Genomic DNA, 27,183 nt, shown 5'->3' with positions numbered 1-27,183 from the left:
CAAGACTCGCTCGATCGTTTTCACCGTCTATTTTTCCATTGACGTTATTACGATATTTTTCCACATATACGTATACTCCTCATTTGCACACGTGATGAATGTTAGCCACGTAAATTTGGTACTGCATATTTTTGATGTATGTGAACGAAATTGATTTTCGAGTTACTTAGAGTTAGAAGCCTTTCTACCACATGGCTCTCTGGACACCGGACAACTTGTTGAAATCCGCAAGATCTCGGAATACTATACGAGATAATCCCCAGCGGTAAACCACTCCGCGAGGTCGGGAAGTCAATTTGCAGCGAAAGACTATTTGACGCAGCGCAGCTTGACGCGGTATTTCATCCATGTCTTTGCTGGCGAGCTCCTTAAAAAAAACAAACGTAATTTGTGAATAATTGCGATACTAACGCGCTTGATTGGATTGGAAGAGAATTTTTTTGTCATTTCCAATTATTCTGTGACTTTTGACTATAAAAAGTTCCTAATTCTTGGACTTAATTTCTGTTAAATTCATTCATAGGTTTCAAATAAAATTCTTGCAAGTTATTTTTTTTTTTTTTTTCACATAAAAATGTAATAACGACTCTTTTGAAAATAGATTTTTCTTTGTTATTGGTATTATGATATTGAGATAAATTATTAGAATAATGTAAACGATTGATGAATGTATGCACCGTTCATTGCAATCTAATACTGAACCAAATTAATTGTAAATTTCATTCACGCCATGAAAAAATAGTACAGGATTGGTGTAAATGATTCAATGAATGTACGTGTCGATAAGCATTAGGGGGAATGCTTCAGAAGACAATTTTTTATGTTTGATAATGCATACTTCATCATCGTGCACATCGGTTATCAAAAGCAAGTAAAAATAAACGATATCACAAATTTTCCCCTCTTTGATGGAAATTCTATAAAGCTTGGGTGCAACTTCAATAGATTACCCTTATTTCGGGAGGAAGAATATCATTTCTTTTCATGGATATGAGACGCAACCTCATCGGAGCATGTTCTTTGACCAATCTTCGTCTCCTAACGTCACGATACATTTTGTGATCTGGCCATTTCTCCCAATTCATGCCAACTAATTTAGGTCTTATAGGTTTCGTTGTTGTGACTGCTGTTGTTGATTCATTTCTGGCCTGTACAAAGTTAATATTGATCATTCGACGATTTTTGCGGGTGTATGTTTTTGAGGTTAAGCCGGTTAAACATTGATAATGTCTATTCTAGGGAACGACATACTTTGTCATATAACGTTTAATTTTCGATAATATAGAGAATATTTATTCATGCCGAGAATACTAACTGCAACAGCGGTGATTCCTGATCCTCGCCTAAATAACTTTGTTACTCCGGATAATAACGATCCGAGGCCTGCCATTTTTTTCTCTCAAATATACTGTCGGTCGTGTCGGTATTGTCGGTAATCAGCTGGTCGAAAATTCAATTATATCTATATCCATATATATAACGAGTCGCTTCCACTGAGAAATGATCGCGTTTTTATGAGGTTTCGGAAAATATACAGGCTTGATCAGCTGACGACGATACGAATTTAATTCCGCGAATCAACGTGTGTTCAGTACCTCCAATATTGTACAGTATTCGGTAACGTTCTGATCAATCAAATCGATGCGGAAAATATGGATATATAATTAATTGTTATTGCACACATGAAAAATGACTGATAGCTACGAGATATACGATTTCATTCACACCTGCTGGACTGACGTTTTCGAGAAAGTTCAAGGTGCTGCTGTTTACATTGATCATGCTGCGTCTGAATGTTTACACTGGTACACAGGCGACAAGGCATATTTGTCCCTTAAGAATGCAGGGGCAGAATCTGTTCACGAATTGGCAATGTACAATTTTCAGGTCAGTTATGAATTAATTTCTTTGTCAAGCCATACGTTTCCAGTGAGCTCGGCAGAAAAAAAAACAAAACCAAAGATTCCAAAGGAATTCAAATTATTTTTTAACTCGAATAAATTTTGTTATTTCAGTATGTCAGAGTTCATGGTACTACTAAAGCAGTTATTGTCGTAACATCTGCTGACCAATCTTTTTACCAGAGGACACTGAAACTTATCATCGAAAAAAATTCTTTCGACAATTGCACAATTGTATGTGCAGTTCATTTTACCATATTCAAATACACGAGTCTATTTGCCGATGGAGATGAAAATAGCTATGAACAACTGAGACAACATGTTTTAAGTTGGATGAGGATGAAAAATCTATCAAAGGTATTTTCTGCTCAGTAAATTATTGCTCCCTGAGCCAATTGTTTTAAAATCTCTGGCACCCTGTCAATGATTTATTCATTTTTAAGAATTCCTCAACGATGTTTAATACTTGTTGACACATTTATAATTTGTAGGATCCAGAGGTCGAAGTTATGTTTCGTCCATTGTTTGCAGCACCTATAACAAGAAATGTGTTTGTTGCGCCACCTTTTGGGAGACTTATGCCTCCCATAGATGGTGAATTAATTGAAGAACATGAAACAAGTGCAGATTATTTGGTTAGCTCATTGCACAGTTTATTTGCACACTTCAATGTTAAAGAGGATATTTATTCACTGGGTAAACACAGCGAATATATCGCTGACAAATTGGAGAATTTACAAGCTGCTGTTGATAGAAGGAAGGTGTGTACGATTTGCACATTTTTTATAAATACAGTTTTTTAGTTTTACTTTCTGAGAAAAAATGTAAAATCTTTAGTTATCAATTACTCCTTCCCATGAACTTGAATGTTGAGAGTTTGGGTTTGTTTCCTAAAATAATTTGTGTAATCTTCAAAAATAACTGTGAAACACTATGAATTGTAATCCATTTTGAAACAGTTATTAATAGGTCAATCAGGCGTTACATTGATTTTGGTGGACAGAACAATGGATTTATGTACAGTTGCTAAACACGACACGGAATCAATGCTTTCGAGAATCCTAGGTACACTGCCACATTTACCATATCACAACAATGATGTTTCCATTAACATGACGCCTTTGTGTCCAAACGGTGAGGTAAATTGAAATGAATAAAAATGTTATATTCTTCAATAAAATGATTGAACCACTGCTGTGGGAAATGAAGAATTTTTAAAGAATCCTCCACAATTGGAGATAGTAACAGTTAATACCCTCCAGGAGAGTCCATTGACCATGATGATCTCTGGATGCTTGGCGAACGACGACGATACAACACTAAATCTGCTAATAGAAAAAAAGCAAAAAGATGTTTTGCTCACACTGAACAAATGGTTGATGGAAATGTCGCTGGTGGAACAAAGCCCTAAAACTCGAATACCAACACGAGTTACGGTTCACAGTTTGGAAAAAAATGTGCACACCTTTCGAGATATTGAGAAAATTGAGAGCATAGCGAGGTCGAATAAAAAGCTTCAGGTATAAAGCAAATTTGTATAAGTTAATATTTTTTATAGTTTGACAGCACGAAGGATAAGGCAATTAAAAGTATACGTAGAATAATTTGAACCGTGGATACGCTTTTCCCAACACAGATTATCTTAGCAGTGATTCAATCATTGAAATCCAACAAAACTGCTCAAATCGAGCTCCTCGTCAGTCTGGAAAAGTTGGTGCTCCAGAATTTGGCTGTGAGCGGAGTATCCTCGAGCATCCTTTCTCAAATAAGCAACATTGTGAAAATGCGAAACGCTAGAGGATTGGACATGGAAAATTTGTTGGTTTTATTAATTTTTATCTATTCCCTGGCTGGTACGGAAATCCCATTTTCAAGTGTGCAAGAAGAATCCTTAAGAAGCTCTTTGATCGAAGCTATATTCGAGGACATACAGAAATGTAACGATTCCGTGGAAACCAACGAAGTGTCGATTTATCAACAAACTTTACTTCTTTTGGGTGCCAACGATGAAAAAATGGCGAGGGATTCGGCGATCAAAATTACCGAACAGATAATCAACGTTTTACATGCGATCGCAAAGCAACGGGAAACCCTTCATGATTATCGGTAAAAAGAAAAACTTTTAATAGAATACAAAATCACTTTAGTTGATACGATAATCGCTGCTGTATTTTTCCATTAAATCAAGGTCCATGATCGTCAAACCAAGTCCCCAAGAAATGGCTCAATGTGTTGGACTGATAGAACGCCTTGTTAAAGATATTTTGGATCCAGCAAAACCGGAAATTCAAGATTTGCAGAGGAAAACTGCGTCCCTCATTTCAGCGGGATTTAAGTAAGCAACTTTCATCGTTTAACGCACATTGTTGGATATCATTGAATAAAAATATGAAATTGTGATGATTCTTTTCATATAGTCTTAATATAAAAAGTATATTAAACTTTTAAACATAAATACAATTCCATTGCTACAGCTTACTTCTAAAGGGTCGAACGAAACATCATCCAACGGATAATCCATGGATTATAATCTACGTTCTCGGTGGAATAACAGCTGAGGAAGCCAAGATAGTCGAAGATGTTGCATCATCGAGATCGAATATTCCACGAATAACATTGGCTGGATGTCGCTTGTTGTGTCCACTCGATGTTTCCGACAAAGTTCTTCTATCTACTATAAATATTTAAAGTTTGTTAACAACAATTTTGCTGATTTTATATTAAAGTTCATATCTTTCGCAAGGCCATCAAGACTTAATGAATTCCAACAAAAAAATGATGAAAAATTCCATGGCAGAACTCGATGAAATTTCTTTGATGCAACTAAAAACGTTTGACAAAGTTTTTTGAAATCTTAACTTAATGGTTTAATCATTAGCATCAGAATTTGCGTTGTTTTTTAATGAATTTATCAATTGAATTAACGAATAACACTTGAACAGGTGAAAATTTCAAGGGTTTAAGAGGAAAAAAAGCATTTTTATTCCATTGAAGTACTGCATCTTTTATATTATTAATTTTTCCGAGATCCACTTCAAACCATCCGCGCCAATTTTAAACGTGACTTCCAACTTTTTCTCTGGAGTTGCAATTTCGCCAAAGCTGCCATTTCCGAGATCTATTCTATAGTTTATTTTCTCGATGCTTGGTTCCTCCGCTATTTCAATTGCGTCATTCGTTTTCGAGCTAAAGTCATCTGGCCTCGTATAAATCAATACAATGTTGTATTGAAAAATTGTTTGCTGAAGAATTTTCAGAACGTTTCTGAGATATTGATTAATCAACCAGACTCCACCGATATCACGGTCTTGCCAATAAAACGAAGATATACTGTCGACAGCTAAGAGACCTATTTGCGGGTTATTCATTAGAATATCATCCAAAATAGCGAGTGTAACCTTGAATTGATTATTGTCATAACAGTTAACGATCGTGAGATTTTTCAAACATGGAATTATCAATAATTCTCTTATTGTTGTTCCAGAGCATAGGATTTCTTGATTTTTACAAGCTTTCGCAACAATGCAATGCATCAATTGAACGAGTTTGGTAACACGGAAATGATGATCCGTGTTTATTAGCAGAACTGCTATGCCACGTCCTTCAATTTGTATTCCATCGTAGACCGAAGGCAGAATGCATTTTGCTACAAGTTGCATGAGCAGGAGAGTCTTGCCGCTTGACAATTTTCCTGTTATCTCAATGGTCTCTTGAACATGTGGTCCATCATTGAACAATCGACTGTCCAATTTTTCTACCAATGGTCTTTTTCTAATCCTTGCCAAAAATTCCCATCCTGACTCTTCTTGTATTCGGGCCTTTGTTGTTTTTTCAGGTTCATCCATTCTTCAGTTATTTCATGGCTTGAAAAAAAGTTTGGATCGGTGAGAAATTTGGTTTGTGGCTGCGGAATTAAAATTTCAACATCCTAAATTTGTTCATGGTTCTGAATATAATAACAAATTTTCACACACCTGCTACACTTTCGATATTTTCTTGAATGATAAATAAATTGAGACTCGCGGGCAACAGTGAATCTGTTTCTTTTAGATTTCGATGTCGATTTCCTTGCAGCCAGGATTTGTGATTTGTTTACAAGCGAAAAGAGCTTTCGTAAACATAAACAAGACGGCCCTCCTCGTTGCCCTTTTCGCAGCTCAATACCAATCGTCATCTCGCCTTCGTTATACGGAAATTCCGGATGCGAGAATGGACTGAGATTTTTATTTTTCTAACAATCGAACGTTGTATGATATTAACTATTTTCAAAATTTGCAGGTATCTTTCATTCTCAGGCATTATATATACACGGTATGCAGCTCAACGGGTTCATAACCGACTATAAGCTATAAGTCAGGCGTTTATATTATCGACATGGGGTTATTTCTTGACGCGAAATAGTATATATAACTGTAAATCATCTCAACATTTCGAAATTGGAGCGCAAACTTCAGTGGTGTTGAGAGAGAGGCAGAACAGCAGGCAGCACACACAAGAAACAGTCGTAAAAAACGAAAGGCAAAAAAATACCCATTCTAACCTTAAATTAGAAAATGGTTGACTATCAGTTGTGGGTGTTGCTGTGAAATATAAATCGACACAATAAAGAATATCTCTCATTACCCTGCTCATACGTCAATGTGCCACGTTTATATGCTCGTGGTATGTAGTTTCACGTGATTATCCAATTTGTTACGTCTACGGCGTGATTATATGTAAAAGTTATACCAGCTAGTGTATAACTCGGATACTTCGTCAGGTGACTATTGCCATATTATTATTTTTCCGTTCATCCCTCGCAGCATCCCACATTTGCGAATCAGCTTTTGCTCTATCTACTGATACTAAACGAAGTTTGATTTGCTACACTTTCTGGTCTTTCTCTATATCGACAAATGTCATCTCGAACGTTAATTTTATTTCAATTATAATCACAAACAATTCTCGTATTATTGACAACTTCCGTTATTCATTATCTGACGTTTTCTTTTCTCAAGGCCGAATCTCTCTTTAACATTAACAATGTCTTTTTTCACTCATTAATTTATGTTGCACATCAGACTTAGAAACATTGTATACTGTTTTAATCATCAGGATGATTATGATAATAATCATATTTTCTGTTTCGTAAAGGTCCGTAAGAAATTTACCTGAAAATTTGTGACTGTCGGAGAAATATAAGTCATAATTGCCATCATTTCAATACAAATAGAACAATTCCACATAGTTTTTGAAGTTGCATTGTTGGAACAGTAAAAAGTATTTTATTTTTCTCTTTTTTTCTTGCTAATTTTCAAGAGCAATCGATTACACAAAATGATCTGCATTGCAATGAGATATATACAGAATTCCACTTTGTCTCAGTCTTTCCTCTTTAAGTTTTTTTCATTAAATCAACAAAAGCATACATTTTTCATTCTGGTTCTAATTTGTGACAATTTGAATAGTACCAATGAATCTTGCTGATATTCAAAAATCTATCAATGGAATTAACATTTCAATCGTGTTAGTACATTATCCTGTTTATTTATTAAAAACTTTACATTAATCAATACACGTCCCTCTATGATCAGTTAATACTTTAGATGTCAATCATGGATACAAGGTCCTATGACGGATAAATTCATTCTTGACCGTCTATAGGTCTTATATTCCTTAGTTGCATATTTTCTCAACCCTAGATTTCTGCAATCTATTATTATGAATGTAAACTCCAACAACAAGATAGAGAATGACCTCAATGTTCTCTTAAGCATGAAATGTTTTTTGTATGCACTTTTGCATACAAAATATTCGCATACAGAATATTTCGAACGATTGAGAGTAAAAAATTGAAATTTTTTCAGCCATGTCTTCCATTAACAGCGTAGAGTCCCTTGGGACTCTACAATGGGACATGATTGAGCTGGCCGGACACTTGCGCCAGGAACGTCTGTTTGTCAACTCGGAACAATTGAATCTCCAGTCTTTGAATGAAAAGGTAAATTGATCGATTCACCTTTTGTTGATTTGATGACACCTCATACATTGTTTTAAAATGAAAAAAAAAGGAAATTGTATAAATATTTTCTCAGCAAAAAAATCTAGTCACATTGAGAATTTTACAAATTTTAATCCTGAAAAATATATGATATGTTATCCGTTAGATGCTTCAATTGTAAATAACTGTTTAATGGAATTTATAGGTATTATACGTATCCTCGGATCTAGCACAGCAAGCATGGGTGACAGATCAGCAAAGAGTGAATCTTAATAAATTAATTGTGGCAAGACCAGACAGTACACCAGCTTCGTGTTGTCAGCGTGCAAATACTCTAGAAAATTCAAATTTCATCGATGCTTATAAGCACCTTCGATACCAGGCGTGTTTGGCGTATGGTGAATTTTTGGGCTCCTTGCGAAAATCGCCAAAACTATTGGCAGCTTGTCTCGTAGAAGGTGACAAACTAGTACCAGAGACAATGCAGACAATAATCCAGTCATTATCAGCGGGCCTGTACGGGAGTTGCCTCTTGCCCGAGGACAAAATGTTCGTTTTAAGATTACTGAGGGAATTGATGCTTTTGCAAATAATACCATCCGATAATCCGCGTAGATTATTGAGACACGGAACTTGCGCATTTTCACGGTTCTATTCGGTATTCCACGAGAGTTTGTTCTCGGCGAAACTGTTTCTCACCGCTGCTTTGCACGGTCCGATAACACAATTACTCATGGAAGACGAGATGTTTCTTGACATCGATCCGGACAAAGCACCGATACGTTTTCCGCCTGCTGAGAGAATGAAAAAATTCGGCAAAGAGGGAACTTCGGAGTATCACTCGAAGCTTCAACGCTACAGACTTTGGACGGTTAATTCGTTGGTGCGAATCGCACAGAGATTCATCGTTAGTATACGGGAAAGCATGCATTGCTTTCCAACAAGCGTTTGTTGGCTGGTCCGACAAATGGCAGGATTATTGGCCAAAAATGGTAACGTCGACCGCAAAGAAGTTCACGCTATGTGCACCGATCTCGTTTTCACTTATTTCATATGCCCGGCAATCGTGAATCCCGAACCGTACGGGATCACCGACGCTCCTATAAGTTACGTCGCGAGGTTTAATCTCATGCAAGTCGGCCAAATTTTACAAATGCTCTCTTTAATCAAATACCAAACTATCGACGCTAAAGTCATGGACCTTTATCGTCGTTTCGAGAAAGATTCGGTCTCCTCAATATTGGACACCATGCTCGAGGGTGTCAACGATGAGCTTGATGACGAACCAACAATTATAGATAACAGCAAGCTACAAGGCCTCTGTAGATCCGCTGGATTATTCACCGAAAACGAGCTCAATGCTTTAATCACTTTTCTGCAAGCTGTAAACAATCGTAAGGAATTGTCTGATCTACTCGTACATTTGCCACCCGGATCTGTAAGTGCGAACAAAATCCCTAATCATCGATCTGCGGAAACACCAAGCAAACGGGGTGGATTGTTGGGGAAAGGTAAATAGAAATGAAAATAAAGCGATGAACTAAAATACTATCAAACTTGATTTGGAATAGAATTTCATGCATTTCCAATGCACTTCGGAAATAAGTGGAAAGGAAAAATTTCCGGGAGAAATTTATTGAATAAATGTGGTTTTTACAGTGAGCCGTGCTCGTGGCAATAGAATTTCGGCGTCGTCCTCGTCGGGTGCGACGACTGATGGAGCTGACGAGACGAACGGCGCGTCAGGTCCCGAAGATGATACTCAAGACAAACTCCACGACGTACTCGTAATTCCGTTTGGTCCAGTTATCGGAGAATCCGTAGGACTCCTCAGTGAACAAAAAGTTCTTTGTATGGGAATACAAGACAACATCGGTGCGGAGGCGGTGACGCACAATCTCGCTGCTGATTTGCCGAACGGTCATGCCAGCCGAGAAGGTGGCAATGTTGATCGTATCGAGACCCACGAGAAAAGAACACGATTTTCACTTTCTCACGACGAGGGTAAGAATCAGAGCGAAGAAAAGCTCGTCAAAAAATGAAACTATTTTCTACAAACCTATTTTCACAATCGTACGAATAGTCCTGTTCGAAGGTTCGATCGGAAATACATCGGACAACCTCGAGGCCGTTTCAGAAGCTGCCTCGAATCACAGCGTTGCGTCGTCGTTGGAGCTCGAAACCGAGGATCAAAATGACAATTTGTCGGACATGGTGTCCGCCAACGTTTCAGGACGAGGTACACCAAATATATCTGGTCGTGATACCCCGTCCTCGCAAATAACCGAAGGTGACGACGGTCGGGCTGCAGGTGAAGCGAGACAATTGGATCTTGCACCACCTACCATAACGGCCAAACAGACACGTTCTGAAATTGATGATAAATTTTGCAAATTCGAGATTAAAAAACTTATCGAAGGTTCGTATTCGTTATGCTGCAAAATAAAGGTGCAGAGGCGGTGTGGTCTCGCTCGACGATGGCAATTTCAACATTGTCTAATAAGACTATTTCCTCAGGTGATGAAACCGTCTCGTTGGTATCCGACACTTGGTCCACTGATGTTCTCGCGTCTGACAGCGAAACGGTCGAGCAACAGGAGCGTTTTTCGTTTCCTCCGCCTCCGCTCGAGCCCGCGCAGCCTGTATTGCCCTCCGAACCTTCGCAGAGTAATCTCGATGTTAGTGAAACAGCTTCCGAGGCATGGAGTATGGACGTACTTGCCAGTGATTCGGAAAGATTGACTGAAGTCGATACCGACGACACAGCAAGCGTTGCGAGGTAATTTGAGATCGAGTATCGATGTCCACTTTTCAAAATTTACAATAAAATCAATTCGAGGGCCCTACAATTTCTGTCTGAGTGGTAACTTTATATCTAATCAATGATTTTTTGCAGATCCGATGACACGGCACGTTCAGAAATTGAAGTTGAAAGTCGTGGTGAGCCCGAAGGTGGAGAAGAGACTCCACCACCAGCTAATTTACGTAAGTAACCGAATTTACAAACCCAACAGTGTTTCTCTCTTCCTCTTATAATATTTACGACAGTTTCGAAAGAGAACACTTTGAATTCAACTTTATTTCAAAAAATTCGTTTCTTGAATACGATGAAAGTTGTCTTTATAAATATCGTCTATAATGTAGTCACAGTTCCTGATGCAAAATGATTGCATTTCCCTCCAATTCAAGCGGGAAAAAATTCGAAATTCAGGCCATTTTTAAAATCAAGAATATTGGAAAAATCTCTATTTAAAGTGTCGGTTGTAACGGCGATTGTAATTACAGCTGTCGGATCGGTCGTTGACGGTGCAGGAACAATATTTCGACCAATACGCGGCGAGCCCATTGGTCGTTCAGCGAATGCAGTATTATCTTCGCCAACGGCATCACTTTCACCTTCAAATGTGACCGGACGGGGTGGAACGAGATCCGATTATCGTCAAAGCACTCGTGATTTTGTTGCCAACAATGCGATGGGGCCGCACAACAACAATACGGAGTATGGGAAACCCGGAGGGGATGAGAAACTGGTACATTTGATAGATAAACTGCATATCGATAATGGCCAGAGCAATAATGGTGAATGCCAGAGCACTATTAATCACATCGGAGCAGTTGCTGTGGCTCCTGCATTGCTGTTAGCCAATCACATTTCGGCCCCTGTCCTACCCACTGACAAGTTGGTCAATGGCGATGCGAAGCCAGAGGTCAGTAAGCCCTTATCCTTGTACGAGTCGGTTTTCTGGATTTTTGACGTCTCGAAGGGAACGGCGATTTTCTTCGGTATTTTAACCTAATGAATCAACAATTTACGTTGTTTTAAACTTCGTCATAATATTACAACAGTTTTAGATAGCTTTTCAACTGGGGTTGAAACCTTATCGCTGCTAGCCGTGCAGTAAAAAAGAAAAGTCGTACTGCTTTTTTCAAATTAGATCAAGGGATTTTTTCACTTCGATATTACCACGTGATCGAATTTTTTGGCTTGTTTTATTGTAAAGACAGAACTCCGATGTAGCGCTCCTCCTTTCCTTCATATTCGCAAACATTCGAGTAAATATACCATAACGCTTCCACATCGCTCTACAAAAATGCTTCATTTCAATACATTGTTTCATCATTATTTTCATCAAAAATGCGTGAGTGGTACAAGATGCAGAGCGAGTCTGGAGAAGATTGCTTGATTTAATATCGCAAAATTAGTGCATCTTGTAAATTTTATTATGAAGTTGCATTATTTGATTGCATTTTATTCAGGAACTCGAGCAAGGTATTGCTAGCAGCAGCGAAATAATCGTGAGATTGAGTACAGCGAGCCTCACATCGAGCAGTAGTTCAGGGTCAGAACCAAGAACGAAAAATGTCACTTCAACTCCAGAATTGCCACTGGGACAACCAATTGTAAATGGTGATTGTGATATTACGGACAGTGGTGCGTCGTCTTTCTCAAAGCCGAGCACGTCTACGGGAGCAATTCCCAAAAGCATAAGTTTCGATATTTCCGCCGCGCGTGGCGACAAAGATTTGCTCGATGATGACCAAAAAAACAAACGTGGCTTTTTCGGCAAATTGAAAATGTCATTGCGCAATCGTCGCGGCAAATCACTTCGTGGCACTGACGACCTTGGTCGATGTTACGAGCGAGATGCTAGTGGCGACTGTTCTGATGTTGCGAGACACCGACTTCGTAGAATTATGTCCGAGGATACAACTTCGACTGCGAGTATGAATAGTGGTTAGTTTTTCTTCATTCAATAACTGTACGATGTTGAGACTATTTTTTAGTTAAATAATTAATGATCATGTAACTTCTTTCGCTCCAAATTGCAGTCGATAGCACAGACGACATTCTCGCTAAATACCGCAGGAAGCCGAGTGCGACGAGCGATACTGCATCTGTGGAAAGCAGCCAGTCGCGGACGAAAGAAGCTGAAGACGAGAGACTTCTCATAGATCCAAACAACGTTGAAATGTCATTCGCTTTTGTCGATGCCAAACGGAAACTTCGAATGGTTCTCAGCACCGCTGACCTCCAACACATTCCCTTGAGCGCTTCGCCGGAGGTACGGTTTTGCATTTTATTTAACATAAAAAATTGTGTAATCTAGCCAAATCGTCTACAAAGCATTTTATTTTTCATTTTTGTAAACGAATCTAGTATCGTTATTTTTTCATCGTTTTGTTTTCAATTCAATTTTTTAGCATGTACCACAAAATCGTGGAAGAATCAGAGTTAAAAAAAAAATAACGCGTATGAAATTTTGCAGCGAAATACATGGTTTCAAAAGGAAAATGAATTGGTGGCGTTTCTGCAACTTCAATTGGCCGAAGCTATTAATTTGCAAGATCGAGCTTTGATAGCTCACCTTCATGAAACTCTTCGATGTGTGAGGCTTTTCAACGACGATGGTTGTCGAAAGCTTTTCAGATCACTGCGAGACGATTATCAAAAGAGATCGCCTTACATCGCATATTTGATACGTTGTCGACAAGGTTTACTATCGACTTTGGCTCATCTCGACAGGTGGGCGACCAGCGAGAAAATAAAATGATCTTTTTAACTTTTGTTGAACCATGGAGTGAAAATTTACTTTGATTCAACAGGCACAGCTAGTTTTTTTAGTTATCATTATTTAAGGGATTTATCACGTTTGCTTTTTACAGATTGGGCGAACGTGTAAAATGCGATCGCGACGCGGTGAACAGTCATTTAGTAGCGGTATGCGTGAGAGTATTTTTGGAAAAGCGTGAATCGCACGTTTTGTCTTTTTGCGACGAATTCAAGAAGCTGACGTTGACGGATGAAAAGCAGGATTTGGTTGATAATTTTTTGAGCAAAATTCATACCGAAATGGAGAGTGATTCCATATGGCAAGGTACTTGAGTCATGGTTATCAAATTGTGTAAGAATTCACCTCAATTCTGTGAAGATTCAACGAGTACTCTCAAAATGTAAACTCGTATTGTACTTTCAGCTCGTCTACGAGTTTTTTTTTCGTAAAGATAAGGATTTCGTGTTATCCCTTTGAGCTTAAATTTTCGTGCGAGTCCTACATTTTGATGAATCTTTTGCTTTTGCTTTCGTTTCAGCTGCAAGCGACAGCCAACTGGAATTGGCAAGGGTGGTAGTGGAGCAAACAGTGATGGCCCGAGTTTATCACAACGCTTTGTATCCGAACGGTGATGGTGACATTTATCGCGATCAATTGCTCAATGATCATATAAAGAGGCTTGCCAAAATCATAACGCCAAATCACAAGGATTTGAGAATCCCCAAGATCTATCATTACGAATGTCCCTGGCCATGGGCTCAAGCCGAATTGGCCGTTATATCGGCTTACAAAACACCCAGAGACAAATTACAGTGTGTTTTTCGATGCGCTACTACCATCATGAATTTATTATCCATGGCTTCGGAGAGAGGAATACCCACAGCAGATGATATGATACCTGTTCTCGTATACGTCATCATTAAGGTCAGTAAATCAGGTTAAAATCATTTTAAAAATGATAACGCACTTCATTGGAAAGTTTCACCTTTGAATCACCAGCGAGTAGTAGTTGAAAACCATCGACACATTTACAGAATAATATTTTCACAAAAATTGGCAACGTTGTTAAGTACTCAAAAGAAACTTTTCAAAAACTTACATAATTGAATTCAAACATATAAAAAAGCATTGAATTTCTTCTGGAGAATGACTTTTCAGGTTCGGAGAAGAAAAAAAAAGTTTATTGTTCTTCTCTTACATTATTATTTTTCTTAAATTATTTTAAGCGCTCCGTTGTTGTTTTCTTTTGATCTATCAGACGAACCCACCATCGCTGCTCTCGACGATCCAATACGTGGATAGTTTTTATGGAAATCGTTTGGAGGGCGAAGAACAATATTGGTGGACCCAATTCTGCTCGGCGATAGAATTCATAAAAACGATGGATTGAAACGATAGGATGGAGTTGCTTACTGGAAACAATGGAGAGAAAAATTTCCCAGATAACATTCGCGCATTCAAGAATATGCGACACAAGAATCGATCTTTGCGTGTATGAAGAATCGTGAAACTTCATCATGAAAATAATTGAGCAGAGAAGGATGCCTTGATTGTAAAAATATGCAAAAGCAGATCGAGGAGTTTCAAGGGCACACCAAAAAAGGACACACAATCACACGTACACACGCATTTCCATAGAACAGTATTTCGAAGGCGTAAAGCGAATAGAATTATTCGTAGCTTTAATTGTGTTGAATGATAGCAGAGAAAAAAACGGAGGAAAAACCTCAGTGAAATCGAGTACACAAGTTACGAGCGAGCTTATGCAACGAAGCATGAAAATTGGGCAGGTCCAATGTCCAATTAAATAAAAAACAAAAAAACGTAAAGTAATGACGTAATCGTCAGGTATTAATTCGTGGGTGCAGAATTCCCGATCTCGAGTCTCGAATCTTGAACGAGCGCTGTCGTCTCAAACCGCGTACGAATATTTTCCCCGCGTATCCAACGTCGTAACATTTGCGGATAAACGCAATTGTAAGAGTCTATGTTGGTAAGTGAAACTTCGGGAATCATCCGAAACGTAAACGAATGTAGGGAAGAACTAGGAAAAGCAACAAAAGTCGATAAATACTCTCCGTACAATACGTGCGCATAATAACATGATCCCAAAATATTTTGCAATATATATTTTTTTAGTCGGAAGAAAACAAAAATGATAATACTGTCTTTGAGATATAATAGTTTAGGGTATCGCACAGTACTTCACAGTAAAAAAAAAAAAAAAAAAATACAAATGGGAAAAATAATTTGCACAATATAGGAGAAGAATTACCAATGCCTGGCACTATTCGGTTTAAGGGCACTGTGTGACATAGTTCGGCTCATTCGGCTGTGCTTTACGGGATAGGAATCTGTACCTATTTAATTTTAAAGTATACACGAATTACGATTTCGATGGGAAAAAGGAGGTAAAGGGTACGGGCGAAGACCCTGGATGGAAGATGGATTCAAGCAAATATTTATAGAAAGATTTATTTTTTGTTCAGATACCCTATGAAGACAGCATATTTTTAGCTTGTACCGACGTTTCTTTTTGTCTGTTTTTTTTTGTACATTTGTTGATTAAGTAGCACTTCGTCAGTAGAAAATAATAAAGTTTACTAGAAAATATGCAGTGATAGAAAGTATTCTTCATGAAAAATTCGACTTGATAAGCGCGACGAAAATAAGGAATATGTAACATCGCTCATTTCGTCGTACGAATACGAGATTGTGATTCGCGAGGTGAAAACGACAATCTGAAATAACTTCAGAAGTATACAACGCGTAATGGAGTTAATGATTTTCAAAAGCAATACAATTTGTTGGAATGCCTCCATTCCACGATGTTCGCCATCCATTATATAAACTCATCGTAAAATCGTTATGCGTCTAATGTTTTTTTGTTACAATCTAATTATAATATGAACTGGAGAATTTATCATCGACGGTTATAAATTGTTTCACATACGTACAACACACAAACACTTGCACGATCATAGAGAATGGAGAACTTTCGTCGAACATGTAGAGTTATGTGAAATAATTAACGTTACCCGTATTTATTGATTTAATAATTCACGTGTACGTAAAAAACATATAGATATGTATATATATATAATTTTTTTTCTGCCTTCTCTCATATCAGATAACACTTTTATTTAATTTTCGAGAGCTGAAATATATTTTCGCGATATACAATTATATTCCTTTAATGAAATTTCGATGATTGTTATCACATTGCTTTTTTAAAGATATTTTTAATTTTTACGGTTTTTGAAAATATATGTATCTTCTGTAAACTTCTGATTCATGGTATTGACTTCATGTTTGGGAAGTCCAAAATCTTTTTAATATGGAACAGATAAATAATGATTTTTTAAGCGTGAATAACGAAATCCGCCAATGGGAATTTAGTATTAGCACATGAAAAAGTAGTTCTAAATACCACTGTTTCTTTTTTTGAGATACGTTGCTCAGCGACTTTAATGTCAAATGTCTCGATTTGATGACCAATCGCATCGTTGACAAAATTCTGTTTTTCTTCAAATGCATAGTATTTTTGCTATAGAATATTTGTAGATTGTCACAGATAATTAGTTGAACAGTGTAAACTCATCATAAATGCTTAATAAACTGGTTTACAGATTTTCCATAAGCAAATGGAGAGTTCAATAGAAATATAGGGAATGAAAAAATAATCAACAAAGGGGCTGATTCGTCAGGTTTTGCACAACTTTACCTTTTGTTTCATGATTTTATTTTTTTTATAATTTAGTCCAATTCCTGAGTTCATGTTATGTATGAGAGCTTACAAAATCCACGTACTTTTTCTCATTTCCCTTTTTTAAAAAATTTTCTTATCAAATTCTGAAAAGTTTATGGCTTTTGCATTACTTAGTTCTCTTGCAAAAAGAAATCGTTTTGAGCAACTATTAAGAGCACGCGGTCGAGCACATAAGTGATAAGTATAGGCACGTGATGATTTGATTTTACAATTGCGCGTTTCCCGCGCGTCCAAACCGATGCGCGTTTTTATGAATCGACCAAAATTTTCTAGACGTTTCGTGGCTTCGTTTCGTCCGGTACGCTCACAGAAGCACCCGCTGAATCACACGGCTAATGCACTCTCAGTTCAGTATTTTGTTAAACACGCAGTGAGTTGTTAGCAGGGTTTTGACGAATTTAAAAAAAAATCGTCCTACGTATCAAGCGTTAAGCCAAACTCTCGCTGAGACATCCTCAAAAAGTTATTGCAAAATGTCGCGCGCTCAAGAGGTGAGTTGTTAAACGTTCATTTTACGATTATAACCTATCTTTCCTTTCCAATATTTCATATAGTAATATTGCCACTTCACATTTTTTCATTATCGCAATTTCTTTGAATGATTGTAATAAAGAAATTTTTTCAACCAGAAATATTGAAATTAGATAACTCGATATATTCGTTCTTTGTTCAAAAAGCAATGTTAGCAATGTAAAACTGTTCTTGGCATCATTCTGATAGACGTAGCTTTGAAGTTTATACTTTTTTAATATTTTCATGCTTTATATGGAAAAACGGAATAAGCAGACGTCCCTCAAAGACTTTCATCTCTGACACAAATATATGACAAACAAGTATACCACGAAATCATCTCATAGCTTATCAGCATTATTACTGAACTTATATTTTTTCACACAGAGTAAAATACTGTGTAAAAATATTTACAAATCAAGCGCATTGTTGAAATTTTACATGTTCACAGCTTAAAATGGATATCGAAGAGTTGAATACTCTGTTGGGACAAGCGCAACGTCAAAGATCCAAAGACTTGCTTGGAATAGAAGTGAGAAAGTTGCAAACGGAGTTGTCAAAATTCTCAGAGTCTCATACACAAGATTCTAAATCGTCAGTTGTCTCATCTGATTCGTCATCTAAATGTTATGAAGTTAAACTTAACAACTATGGTTGGGATCAGTCAGATAAGTTCGTGAAGATTTATGTTGAAGTAAAAAATGTACAATCACTACCGGAAGGCGCTGTAACATGTAAATTCACCGAAAAATCCCTCGACCTATGGGCCATGGGTTTGGAAAATCGTAATTACCACATGCCAATAAACAACCTCTGTGAAGATATAGATGTGAGCAAGAGTTATATCAAAGTAAAGACGGATTCGATCGTTGTTTTTCTGGCCAAGAAGATTCCCAATAAAAATTGGTCATATGTGACTGGTGTGGAGAAAAGAATAAAAGAAGCAAAATCTGCCCCACCAACTGACTTTGAAAAGGGACAAGACCCCGAAGATAGTCTCATGAATTTGATGAAGAAAATGTACCAGGATGGTGATGATAAAATGAAAAAAATAATAGCCAAAGCATGGACGGAAAGCCAAGAAAAAAAATCAAATACTCTTCCTGATTTTAACCCAGTGTAAGTTCATGAGAAAAAAATATATACGATTTTAAGAGTTTTGGTCTTTGAATTGAAATAGGCCTGTACTAAAAAGATACATTTGGGTCATGCGTATGTCAATATTGTTAAAGTGCAACGAAATTCGTCTATTCTGTCCATATTTTTTAGTGGATAGATCTGATTTTTTATTTTGTTCTGTTAGCCATTGCTAAGGCATATAAATTTCAGTGATGTCGTGCATTCTATGAATCTTGAACGAGCCTACATTTCCGTAATGATAAAATTCTGTTAAAATTCAATGAATAATTTTTGAATATTGCTCACAATTCCGATACACATTCCAACTGCGAAATATAGTCTTGACGATAAAAAAAATGTAATATTTTCAATTTATTAACGGATCCAGAAGTTATGAAAAAAATTATCACTGAATACTAGCGATGCAGGCTGTATTTGAGATTTGATTTATTGATTAGAAGCTAGCCAGCTTGAAATATTAAAATCGATGAAATTATTGAGAAAGCTCACGACTTGAAATTTATTCAAATGTGGATCATGGTGGTCAACAGGTGCATACTATTTGAAAAAATATTTTCGTTTTCAATTATAAAGCAAATGTACTCACAAATCCAACTATACTCGGACGGTATGATATGTATTCGTAGAATAAGGTCAATAAAACCGGAGTTCTTGTACATAGCCGCCACGTCTTATTCTTTTCTCCTCGATTTTTTTTTTTTTTTTTTTTTTTTATTAATTTTCCATCGCTTGTTACAATAACTTTCAGCTTGTTTTACACACCCATTGATCTTAAATCCGTTGTGATAATACGTAATTTACAAAACTTTCTTAAGCGATGACATGGTTCTTTTTTTTCTTTTTTAATTACAGTCTCAATGCGAAAGTGAAATGTTGCAATTTCCTTTTATGAATTAATCTTTAATAAGCACTGTGACCAGTGTAAAACTTGCACCATCATTAAGACTGTTTACATTCAATGTTCACGTGTACGTTGTATCATTATTTTTTACGTTTCATCTACACCCGCTGAAATAACGCCAAGTAGCCAGAATCACAGCCTAATACACCCCCATTCGTCAAATACTTGCAAATTATCGGGCGATCGACTTGCAGATTATAATGGGAGATTTTCACAATAAAAATAATGACTGTAAGAGCAAGCGGTAATCGATGATTCTTCATCGAACTTTCATCAGCGACGGCTGCTTTGGAAAACATTGTCATTCAATAAATTATTTACAGGCAATTGGATAATTATTTACTAAACAGGCGTTCATGGTATTTTACGAGTATTGGAGATAATAAGACTGTCGATATCGTCGATCGTGCGCACTCGTCGACTTCTACTTCATTGCCCTTTATAATAACAATTGGAATGTCAGTTTTTAGACATCAGCTCAATCTAATGAAAACACGAAAAAACAAATAAAAATAATTCGACAGCGTGAAAGATGAAAGGAAGAATCGATCGATTAATACTGAGAAGGAAGAAATTGAGAACGAGCCTTGCTTAAGCAAATTTTATGGTTTCCTTCTTTTTCAATCTTGAAAAACTGATATTATATCAGAAACAATACTCGTTAACGCAAAAACGTTAATCACTGTAATTCTAAAACAATACTAAATTGCGCACTAGAAAATCGCTTAAACACTTCCGATCTTTCTTCATCGAAGCTCATTCCAATTGCAAGCAATATAAATGATTTCAAAATTTTATTTCAATCATGTCCCTTTCTGAATTTTTATCCGAGTGTTTCTCCTTTTTTTCAGATAAATTCAGTAGTTCTGTATAAACTTTCGTTCTGTATTCTTTCAATCATTTAATGTCGACAATATTGCGATAAATGATATTCTTGAACGATTATTTTGTCCATAAAGTAGATTTTGAATTAGAGACATGTTCGAAAATATTTTCCTTCATACTCATTAGGTTTATAAAAATCGATGAATGTGATATTTTTGAGAAAAAAATAAAAATAGTACGTTCCAAAAATTGACTAAATTATCGTCAAAACATAATTTTTTGTTCGCGTGACTGGGCGATGTGGAAAAAAAGTTCATGTCCTTCATCCAGAACGCCCTTAATCTCTTTCGTTGAATTTCGTCGGCAGAAGACTTTTCACGACGCATATTAGTACCTTAAAATATATAACTAATATCTAGGTCAAATTGTAACTGGCACAAACAGATTAATCTGCTGACTGGAGAGGGCATTTTTTGGTAAACGTTTCTAGCCAGAGTATTAATCAAAGTATTTTAGGACGTGGAAGATTTTCTTCCATGTGAACATGTGTCAGACGATAAAAGGGTAAAACTCATAAGAGGAGTTTTGTGATGGTCACAGTGAAAAAATGTATTTACATTATTTTTCCTCCACCGTTTTTTGATATCGGGAATCATCGAGGATGATTGTTATTTTATCTTGTATTAGAAATTTGATCCGCAATAATATTATCGAGTGCTGCATCTGTCCCTGATACACTGGCCCACGTTTGAGATCGTCACTTAAAACGGTAATTACAATTTAGCAACTAACTAATACGTAAAGGGTTATAACAATGAGAATTGATTGGTCGAAACAGTGTCTAAATAAAATAAGAGTAACCTAAAATGTTTACTGGTATGTAGTTAATTTTGGTACAAAGATAGTACGATTGTACGATAAAAAAAAGACGCCAAAAAATGCTTATCGAAAGTTTGAATGAACGATGCTTTGCTAGTTGTCTAAAAAGCATGCAACAGTTGTACAAAGTGTTTTTTTAAAATGGTGTACGTTTGAGTGAGACTTCAGACTTAGCACAATGAGTCGAAATTGAAAACTGTCGCTTAATGGATAAAATTTCAAAGTAACTATGACCTAAAGTACGAAATGGTCAAACATGCACGAGCAAAGAAACAACATTCTTTGAATAAATATTTTGTTCGTTCAGTAAGAGTCGTTTCGTTGATCCAGCTCCCGTTTTCTCAGGAACCAAAAATCAATTCGCGCAAATATTTTGTCCTTTAAATAGACAATCGGTTCGTTCGGTTTGAGGAAAAAGTAAGGTTGAACTGCAGATTCGAAAAATCCCTGTGACTAGAATTAATATGTGAAAAATTTCGTCGTAAAAGTGAGATTCGTATGTTTACGAAATTATTATTATTGTACGTGGTGCTTGGAGGAAGCGAGCGACGATTGTACCTCTCGGCTTGTCGTTTGGAATACGTCGATCATCGCGTTTCTCGTTTTATCCATGAGTTCTGCAATGTCATCCGTGCTCAGGCCCTTCGTCGAGATTGGTGGGAGAGTTGTGATCACAACGCGGCCTGGAATTATGCAAATGAGGAGAAAAAAAATATTAAAATGAAATCATGGAAAATCGTTTTCATTATCTATCTGCATTCGTCAAACATTCTAATTTACCGGCATCGAATCTCTTCTCTTTTTTCGACAAGAAGTAATAAGATGAGAAGACAACTGGTAATATCGGAAGCTGGGAATTGATGGCAACGTGAAAGGCACCTTTTTTGAATGGATGAATTTGACCGGTGTTGTGCCTTGTCCCCTCCGGAAAGATCCAGAGCTTAATCTAAAATAAAATGGTAAAGGAAATGTGGATTTGAAACACTGGTGTTAATAAATACTTTTTATGCTCTGTACTGTCTGGGTTTACTAAAGACACGATGAAACAATTTTTCTTTTCTTCAGTTGGTTCACCTATTGGCATACCTTGCTCCTATGAAAAATGTAGTTTATATCTTCAGAATGAACATTTCTCCTTGGACATACTACTCATATCCAAGGAAATTAATAAATTTATTCTTAATTTTTCTATCTTCAAACACTCAAAAACCCTTGAATATACTTGGGCATTGCAAGCTCATATAAAGTGATAAAAAAAAATTAGTTTTTGATTATAAACTAAGATTTGCAACTATTAGGCTAAGTTAATTTGATTACTACATATGCCATTTTCTTTGGTTTAGCAATGATCCATTGATTTGTGTTACAAAATTGTACTCAACTTCTTGAACATGATACTTTACGGCAAAGGAAATGTTAATTTATGATCAGGCACATAACAGACATTGTGTTATTTTATCTATTCCTGAAGTATACACTCATTTAGCCCATAGAAGTTTTGTTAGAGCCAGAGTATACTTCAGGGCCTAATATTCTAGAATTAAATGTTGTTTCTTAAACAAAAATTGTAAAGTAATTCCAAATACGAAGCTGGTTGAAATATTTGATATCTACTAAGTAAAAAATATAGTAAAGGTGTTGAAAAAATGTAAACCAAGTCTAAATATGGGAAACTTGAATGTAAAAATGTATGGAAATTGTCATAATCGGTTGTTGCTAAAATTTACCTTCTTCTCTTTGATACTATCGGTAGCCAAATTAATGACTGTCCGAGCTTTTTCAGAATTCATTCTATCAATGAAAATGAGGCCGCACAGCCAAGCAGCAAGACCGAAAGGCCAAGCGTAGAAAATTTCTTTCTTGGCGACTACAGTACATTTGTCCATGACAGGCCAAATATCGAACATTCCTAAAATATCCAGAGAACTTTGATGATTGGCGACGACGATGCAAGCTTGTTCCTTCTCCAAATGTTCTCTTCCTCTCAACTCCCATCGTAAGCCAAGAAGCGTACTCACGTGATGACAGATGGAGGACGCAAGCCTGAAACCCTTATTTTATGAAAAAAATACAGCTACAAAATTTTTACTTTGCTCTACAGCATTTGTAGCGCCAGAGTCAAAATACATTGCAATATAAATGTTCTGCCGAAAGATACGTGTAAAGCAAAGGAAAAAAAAAAGTTCTTCATACCTTGGGGTAAAGAGATGGACGAAAAAGAAATACGCCTATGGAGGATAAGAACAAACACAAAAATACAAAGTAGAAAATACGCAAAAAAAATTGAACAGATTTCAAACACTAATAATCACTATTCACGTGCTGTAGAGCTCATATCTAGAAGAAATTCTTACAGCTTTCATGCAACTTTGCGAACAACATTCCAAGAGGTATTCATCGAAGCGAGATTTCGAATCAGCAAATTGTTTTTTTTCTAACTTTCTTATCTTACTAACAGGAGATTTTTGACGTTCCCCGGCCGGAACATCATTATAGGAATCACGAGGATCGCGTTCGCCATAACAATGCCATAGTACATTAAAAACTTGAAGTAATATCTGAACGTACGACTCGTCTCGTACAAAAACGGTAGAACGAGAATAAAGCCAACGAGTATCACTTCGAAGCACGACGGTGCCATTTTTTCGTTTCTTGGTTTTTTTAGTTTTCTTATTCGTTACACTGTCTTGTCAAAAACTTCTTTTGTTGCCAAGGGTTGCGCTCACAGTTCGTCAATTTTGCGCAGTATTAGAGAGACACTTACGCAGAGCGAAAAAAACGAAAAAATACTGCGTATAATTTAACGCAATGCCAATCACCCTCGATACAGACTCGTAACCCGGTGGCCGCGAAAGAAATTCAACGAAACTTGTGCGTTTTCCCCCCGCTCGAGGCTTTATGACGGCTTAAAACCCATCGCCTTCAGTGCCTTCAGTTTTGTATTCCTATACACCAAATTGGGGTTGACGCTTTGTCAGCGCCTCCAATATCTAGAGACCCTAGAGACTCAACTAACGTTATATGTACGTAATGTAATAATCATCATCGCGATGGTGCAAGCTTTATGTTCGTAGTGCGTTGCGTATGCGTATGTTCCATTGATAAGCGCCGGAGCCGCTGCAGGAAAAAAGGTTGCTATCATCCCGGTACCTTTTTTTCATCCAAATCAACAGCGACTGCGACTGTTTTGACCTCGAAAATTGCACACCCCCAAAGTTAGAGTTTTACCTTTCGATATATTGATTATTGGCGTCGTTTCTTTTCAAATTGTTTCAATCATCGTTACGCTCAAGGTAAAGGTAGTTCGGCGCGCTGCCATTTTTTAAAAAACCACCAGCGGATTTGTGACCAGCTTTCTGGTCGTTTTCGTACAAAAGTTGACCAGTCATTTGTGGTTGGACCAAGCTGGACATATTGGGCATTCACATCGATCGTTCCGACCAAGAAATCGTTGTGGAAACTCGAGAATTTCGACTCTGACCACGAATAACTGGTCTACTTTTATACAAAAGCGACTTGCTCAATTTCGACCACAAAAAACTGGTCACAAAATCCACCTTTGTTAGAAACTTTTGTGTTTCATATATTATATGATACAAGATTGTTTGTTAGGGGAATTCGGAATGTTTCGGTAATTCTTCACAAAACTATAATATCGTTGCGATTTTTCTAACTCGCTCGCGAATCATTTTTTTCCTATACGGTTTTTATGCGCTCTCACATCATTTTCAAACTGCTTCGAGGATAAGTGCGACGCTATTGTATCGACCGCTGCATCTCCTAGGGGAGATTACGGTATCTTTGGCGCCTGCTTTTGATGGTTAGAAAAATGTTTGGTTATGAAAAATGGGTCAAAAAAATATGAAAAAGAAGAATAACTTTTTTCATTTTGAGCCTTAGTTTCGGATTTACAGCGCTTCGAAGAAGAAAAAAATGTACTTTTTTGATTTTCCCACGTACATTTAATTTGTCCTGCGTTTAACCTTGTTTTGTCGTAGTTCGTCGTTCGCTTTCTTGACATCGCACACACATCGAAGGTGCTCCAAACAACCCACCCAACGATTCGACACGCACACACACATGCACACATTGAAAGTGCTCCAAACCCACTCAACGATATCGCACACACATCGAAGGTGCTCCAGCTCCATCCAACGATTCCGTATACACATGAAAAGGGCTCCACACTCGCGTGTGGAGCACTTTTTGTGGACCAAACCCACGTACATGATTGAGCAAATTACCGATTTTCAAAATTCAATATCTCAAAAAATATTGCGTTGCGCCAAAATTCCTTTTACAGGGTCTCTTATATCGTCAAAAAGAAGGTCTCTGCAAAATTTGAAGCCAATCGAAGGTAACAGTTTTTCGGAAGTCTATCCTAATTTTTTAAGGAATTTTTTCAAAGAGAAAAATAAAAGATACAACAAAAAATGATGTTCAAATATATTTGCAGCCAAATTTTAACACCCTTCTCCTCCTCTTCCATCCTTTAAAACCGCATTTTCGATTTTTATTTTACCCTGCGAAAAAGTCCCATTCTCAATCGAATATGGACACTGTATGGTCAAAATTGGGAACCAAAAACATAATAATGCTTCGAAACGTTCCGATATCCGGGAGGTGGTTTGCTGGGAGCGGGTAAAGCCTTCCAATTTCCCCATCTTGCAACCCAAAGAGCTTGCCTCGAACTCGACCTTCAGGAACGGATACTTTCGTCCGAATTGTTTTTTCGCTACGCGATCGGGCATAGCTTCGCTAAAGCGTACTGCGAAAAAAGCAATCTTCTCGATATCGAGGAATAGTATATGCTCCATTATTTCTTTGTTTGATACAATTTTGGTAGGAATAAGGAGGAGGATGAAGGAAAGGTTGGGAGCTTTATTGTCGTACGGGCGGTGCTCCGCTGACGCGAGAGCGCTCCGTCCGTAGCCCTCTGACAGACTTCTATCAAACCAGAAATCGTGCCAGGGAGTAAGGCTTCGACTTCCAACCCCCTGTTTGACCCCGTTAAACGTCGAATTTCGATTTTTGTCACTCTTGAAAAAAATCTCATTTTGGGCGAAATATCAAAATAAGCTAGGGTCAAATAAAGGCGCCAAAGATATCGTAATCGTGCCGTACTCGCAGTAAAATAAATCCGATTTAAGGCGATCGAAGGCAAGTAAAATTTGGAGGTTATTTGAGGGATAATTTGCAGGGAGAAATTTTTTTTTTTCTAATAGAATTTGCTAGGAATGTTCCGATCGTTCGGATCGAAAGAACCCGAACTTGGAATACGGAGCTGTTTCCTGTGTCATTGCCACGTCATTGCAAAATGTGCTGCAAACTGCAGACGACGATCGATGAAAAAATGACAAGGAAAAGAACAATTTTCACTAGGTAATTTGTTACAATTGTGCTCCGCAGACGTTGCTCAACTTTTGTTCCTACATCTGGCTACGAAATCAAGCATTTAACCCTTAGCATATAGTTCTCGATGATGTTTAGGAGCGTATATACCGATCGTACAAAAGCCTGAATAGAAATTTCAGTAAACATATGCTGTTAGAGAGAAAGTGCAGAATTTGTTGCCTCAGAAGTTCGACTTTCTTCTTCTTCTTGTCAAATGGGTTGTTTTCGCAAATAACTGTACTCGCGCCTATCAATTTACTGATGAATAAAAAACGTAGCTCCAGGAAGTATGGTGGGACTGTGCGCGCATGCACATTGTAATACCGAAGGGG

At 37.2% G+C, this 27,183-nt stretch overlaps 6 protein-coding genes across 9 annotated transcripts; 3 read left to right on the top strand and 3 right to left on the bottom strand.

Moving 5' to 3' along the window:
• Positions 1–14: 14 nt before the first annotated feature.
• mRpS14 (mitochondrial ribosomal protein S14) lies at positions 15–1,462 on the bottom strand. Its single transcript, XM_043420449.1, has 3 exons — positions 1,316–1,462; positions 951–1,148; positions 15–367 (listed from the first exon to the last, which is right to left on the bottom strand). Exons 1-3 carry the CDS (start codon positions 1,388–1,390, stop codon positions 185–187), a joined length of 456 nt encoding a protein of 151 aa, XP_043276384.1. The 5' UTR covers positions 1,391–1,462; the 3' UTR covers positions 15–184.
• Positions 1,463–1,493: 31 nt separating this feature from the next.
• On the top strand, positions 1,494–4,648 carry LOC122411550 (sec1 family domain-containing protein 2-like). Its single transcript, XM_043420436.1, has 8 exons — positions 1,494–1,887; positions 2,016–2,258; positions 2,393–2,662; positions 2,861–3,040; positions 3,164–3,421; positions 3,538–4,007; positions 4,090–4,236; positions 4,376–4,648. Exons 1-8 carry the CDS (start codon positions 1,690–1,692, stop codon positions 4,587–4,589), a joined length of 1,980 nt encoding a protein of 659 aa, XP_043276371.1. The 5' UTR covers positions 1,494–1,689; the 3' UTR covers positions 4,590–4,648.
• Positions 4,649–4,797: 149 nt separating this feature from the next.
• Xrcc2 (X-ray repair cross complementing 2) lies at positions 4,798–6,153 on the bottom strand. The gene is made up of 2 exons (XM_043420444.1): positions 5,876–6,153; positions 4,798–5,764 (listed from the first exon to the last, which is right to left on the bottom strand). The coding sequence occupies exon 2, from the start codon at positions 5,744–5,746 to the stop codon at positions 4,907–4,909; it is 840 nt and encodes a 279-aa protein (XP_043276379.1). The 5' UTR covers positions 5,747–5,764; positions 5,876–6,153; the 3' UTR covers positions 4,798–4,906.
• Positions 6,154–6,521: 368 nt separating this feature from the next.
• On the top strand, positions 6,522–17,073 carry Gapvd1 (GTPase activating protein and VPS9 domains 1). 2 transcript variants are annotated; one of them, XM_043420435.1, is made up of 14 exons: positions 6,522–6,660; positions 7,748–7,881; positions 8,087–9,392; positions 9,541–9,885; positions 9,965–10,300; positions 10,399–10,660; positions 10,778–10,866; positions 11,167–11,411; positions 12,139–12,616; positions 12,712–12,944; positions 13,149–13,405; positions 13,546–13,757; positions 13,972–14,357; positions 14,692–17,073. In XM_043420435.1, the coding sequence occupies exons 2-14, from the start codon at positions 7,750–7,752 to the stop codon at positions 14,821–14,823; spliced, it is 4,413 nt and encodes a 1,470-aa protein (XP_043276370.1). In that variant the 5' UTR covers positions 6,522–6,660; positions 7,748–7,749; the 3' UTR covers positions 14,824–17,073. The 2 variants fall into 2 exon arrangements, with proteins under 2 accessions (XP_043276370.1, XP_043276369.1); XM_043420434.1 differs by having other exon boundaries at positions 11,167–11,588.
• Positions 17,074–17,479: 406 nt separating this feature from the next.
• Positions 17,480–19,512, top strand: LOC122411557 (calcyclin-binding protein). The gene is made up of 2 exons (XM_043420448.1): positions 17,480–17,693; positions 18,164–19,512. Exons 1-2 carry the CDS (start codon positions 17,676–17,678, stop codon positions 18,833–18,835), a joined length of 690 nt encoding a protein of 229 aa, XP_043276383.1. The 5' UTR covers positions 17,480–17,675; the 3' UTR covers positions 18,836–19,512.
• Positions 19,513–19,541: 29 nt separating this feature from the next.
• Positions 19,542–24,460, bottom strand: Agpat1 (1-Acylglycerol-3-phosphate O-acyltransferase 1). Of its 3 annotated transcripts, none has more exons than XM_043420447.1 (5): positions 23,812–23,922; positions 23,651–23,685; positions 23,185–23,500; positions 22,238–22,403; positions 19,542–22,140 (listed from the first exon to the last, which is right to left on the bottom strand). In XM_043420447.1, the coding sequence occupies exons 1-5, from the start codon at positions 23,818–23,820 to the stop codon at positions 21,974–21,976; spliced, it is 693 nt and encodes a 230-aa protein (XP_043276382.1). In that variant the 5' UTR covers positions 23,821–23,922; the 3' UTR covers positions 19,542–21,973. The 3 variants fall into 3 exon arrangements, with proteins under 3 accessions (XP_043276382.1, XP_043276381.1, XP_043276380.1); XM_043420446.1 differs by having other exon boundaries at positions 23,185–23,508; positions 23,812–23,887; XM_043420445.1 differs by lacking the exon at positions 23,651–23,685 and having other exon boundaries at positions 23,914–24,460.
• Between the last annotated feature and the right edge of the window lie 2,723 nt (positions 24,461–27,183).

Source organism: Venturia canescens, chromosome 5 (genome assembly GCF_019457755.1).
Source record: "Venturia canescens isolate UGA chromosome 5, ASM1945775v1, whole genome shotgun sequence".
NCBI classification, from domain to species: Eukaryota; Metazoa; Arthropoda; class Insecta; order Hymenoptera; family Ichneumonidae; genus Venturia; species Venturia canescens.
The sequence above is the reverse complement of the archived record's forward strand: the minus strand, read 5'-3'. Positions and strand labels throughout refer to the sequence as shown.

Bases quoted from the DNA above. Each gene is read 5' to 3' on its own strand.
- mRpS14 (XM_043420449.1), bottom strand. From the start codon at position 1,390: ATGGCAGGCCTCGGATCGTTATTATCCGGAGTAACAAAGTTATTTAGG. The intron at 1,149-1,315 runs GTTAGTATTCTC...AACTTTGTACAG, and splicing joins CAGGAATCACCGCTGTTGCA to GCCAGAAATGAATCAACAAC. The intron at 368-950 runs GTAATCTATTGA...GTTTTTTTTAAG, and splicing joins TTCTTCCTCCCGAAATAAGG to GAGCTCGCCAGCAAAGACAT.
- LOC122411550 (XM_043420436.1), top strand. From the start codon at position 1,690: ATGACTGATAGCTACGAGATATACGATTTCATTCACACCTGCTGGACT. The intron at 2,663-2,860 runs GTGTGTACGATT...ATTTTGAAACAG, and splicing joins CTGCTGTTGATAGAAGGAAG to TTATTAATAGGTCAATCAGG. The intron at 4,237-4,375 runs GTAAGCAACTTT...CCATTGCTACAG, and splicing joins CTCATTTCAGCGGGATTTAA to CTTACTTCTAAAGGGTCGAA.
- Xrcc2 (XM_043420444.1), bottom strand. From the start codon at position 5,746: ATGGATGAACCTGAAAAAACAACAAAGGCCCGAATACAAGAAGAGTCA.
- Gapvd1 (XM_043420434.1), top strand. From the start codon at position 7,750: ATGTCTTCCATTAACAGCGTAGAGTCCCTTGGGACTCTACAATGGGAC. The intron at 10,661-10,777 runs GTAATTTGAGAT...GATTTTTTGCAG, and splicing joins GACACAGCAAGCGTTGCGAG to ATCCGATGACACGGCACGTT. The intron at 10,867-11,166 runs GTAAGTAACCGA...TTGTAATTACAG, and splicing joins TCCACCACCAGCTAATTTAC to CTGTCGGATCGGTCGTTGAC.
- Agpat1 (XM_043420445.1), bottom strand. From the start codon at position 24,098: ATGGCACCGTCGTGCTTCGAAGTGATACTCGTTGGCTTTATTCTCGTT. The intron at 22,404-23,184 runs GTAAATTTTAGC...ATTTTATTTTAG, and splicing joins ATAGTATCAAAGAGAAGAAG to ATTAAGCTCTGGATCTTTCC. The intron at 22,141-22,237 runs GTAAATTAGAAT...GCATAATTCCAG, and splicing joins AGAGAAGAGATTCGATGCCG to GCCGCGTTGTGATCACAACT.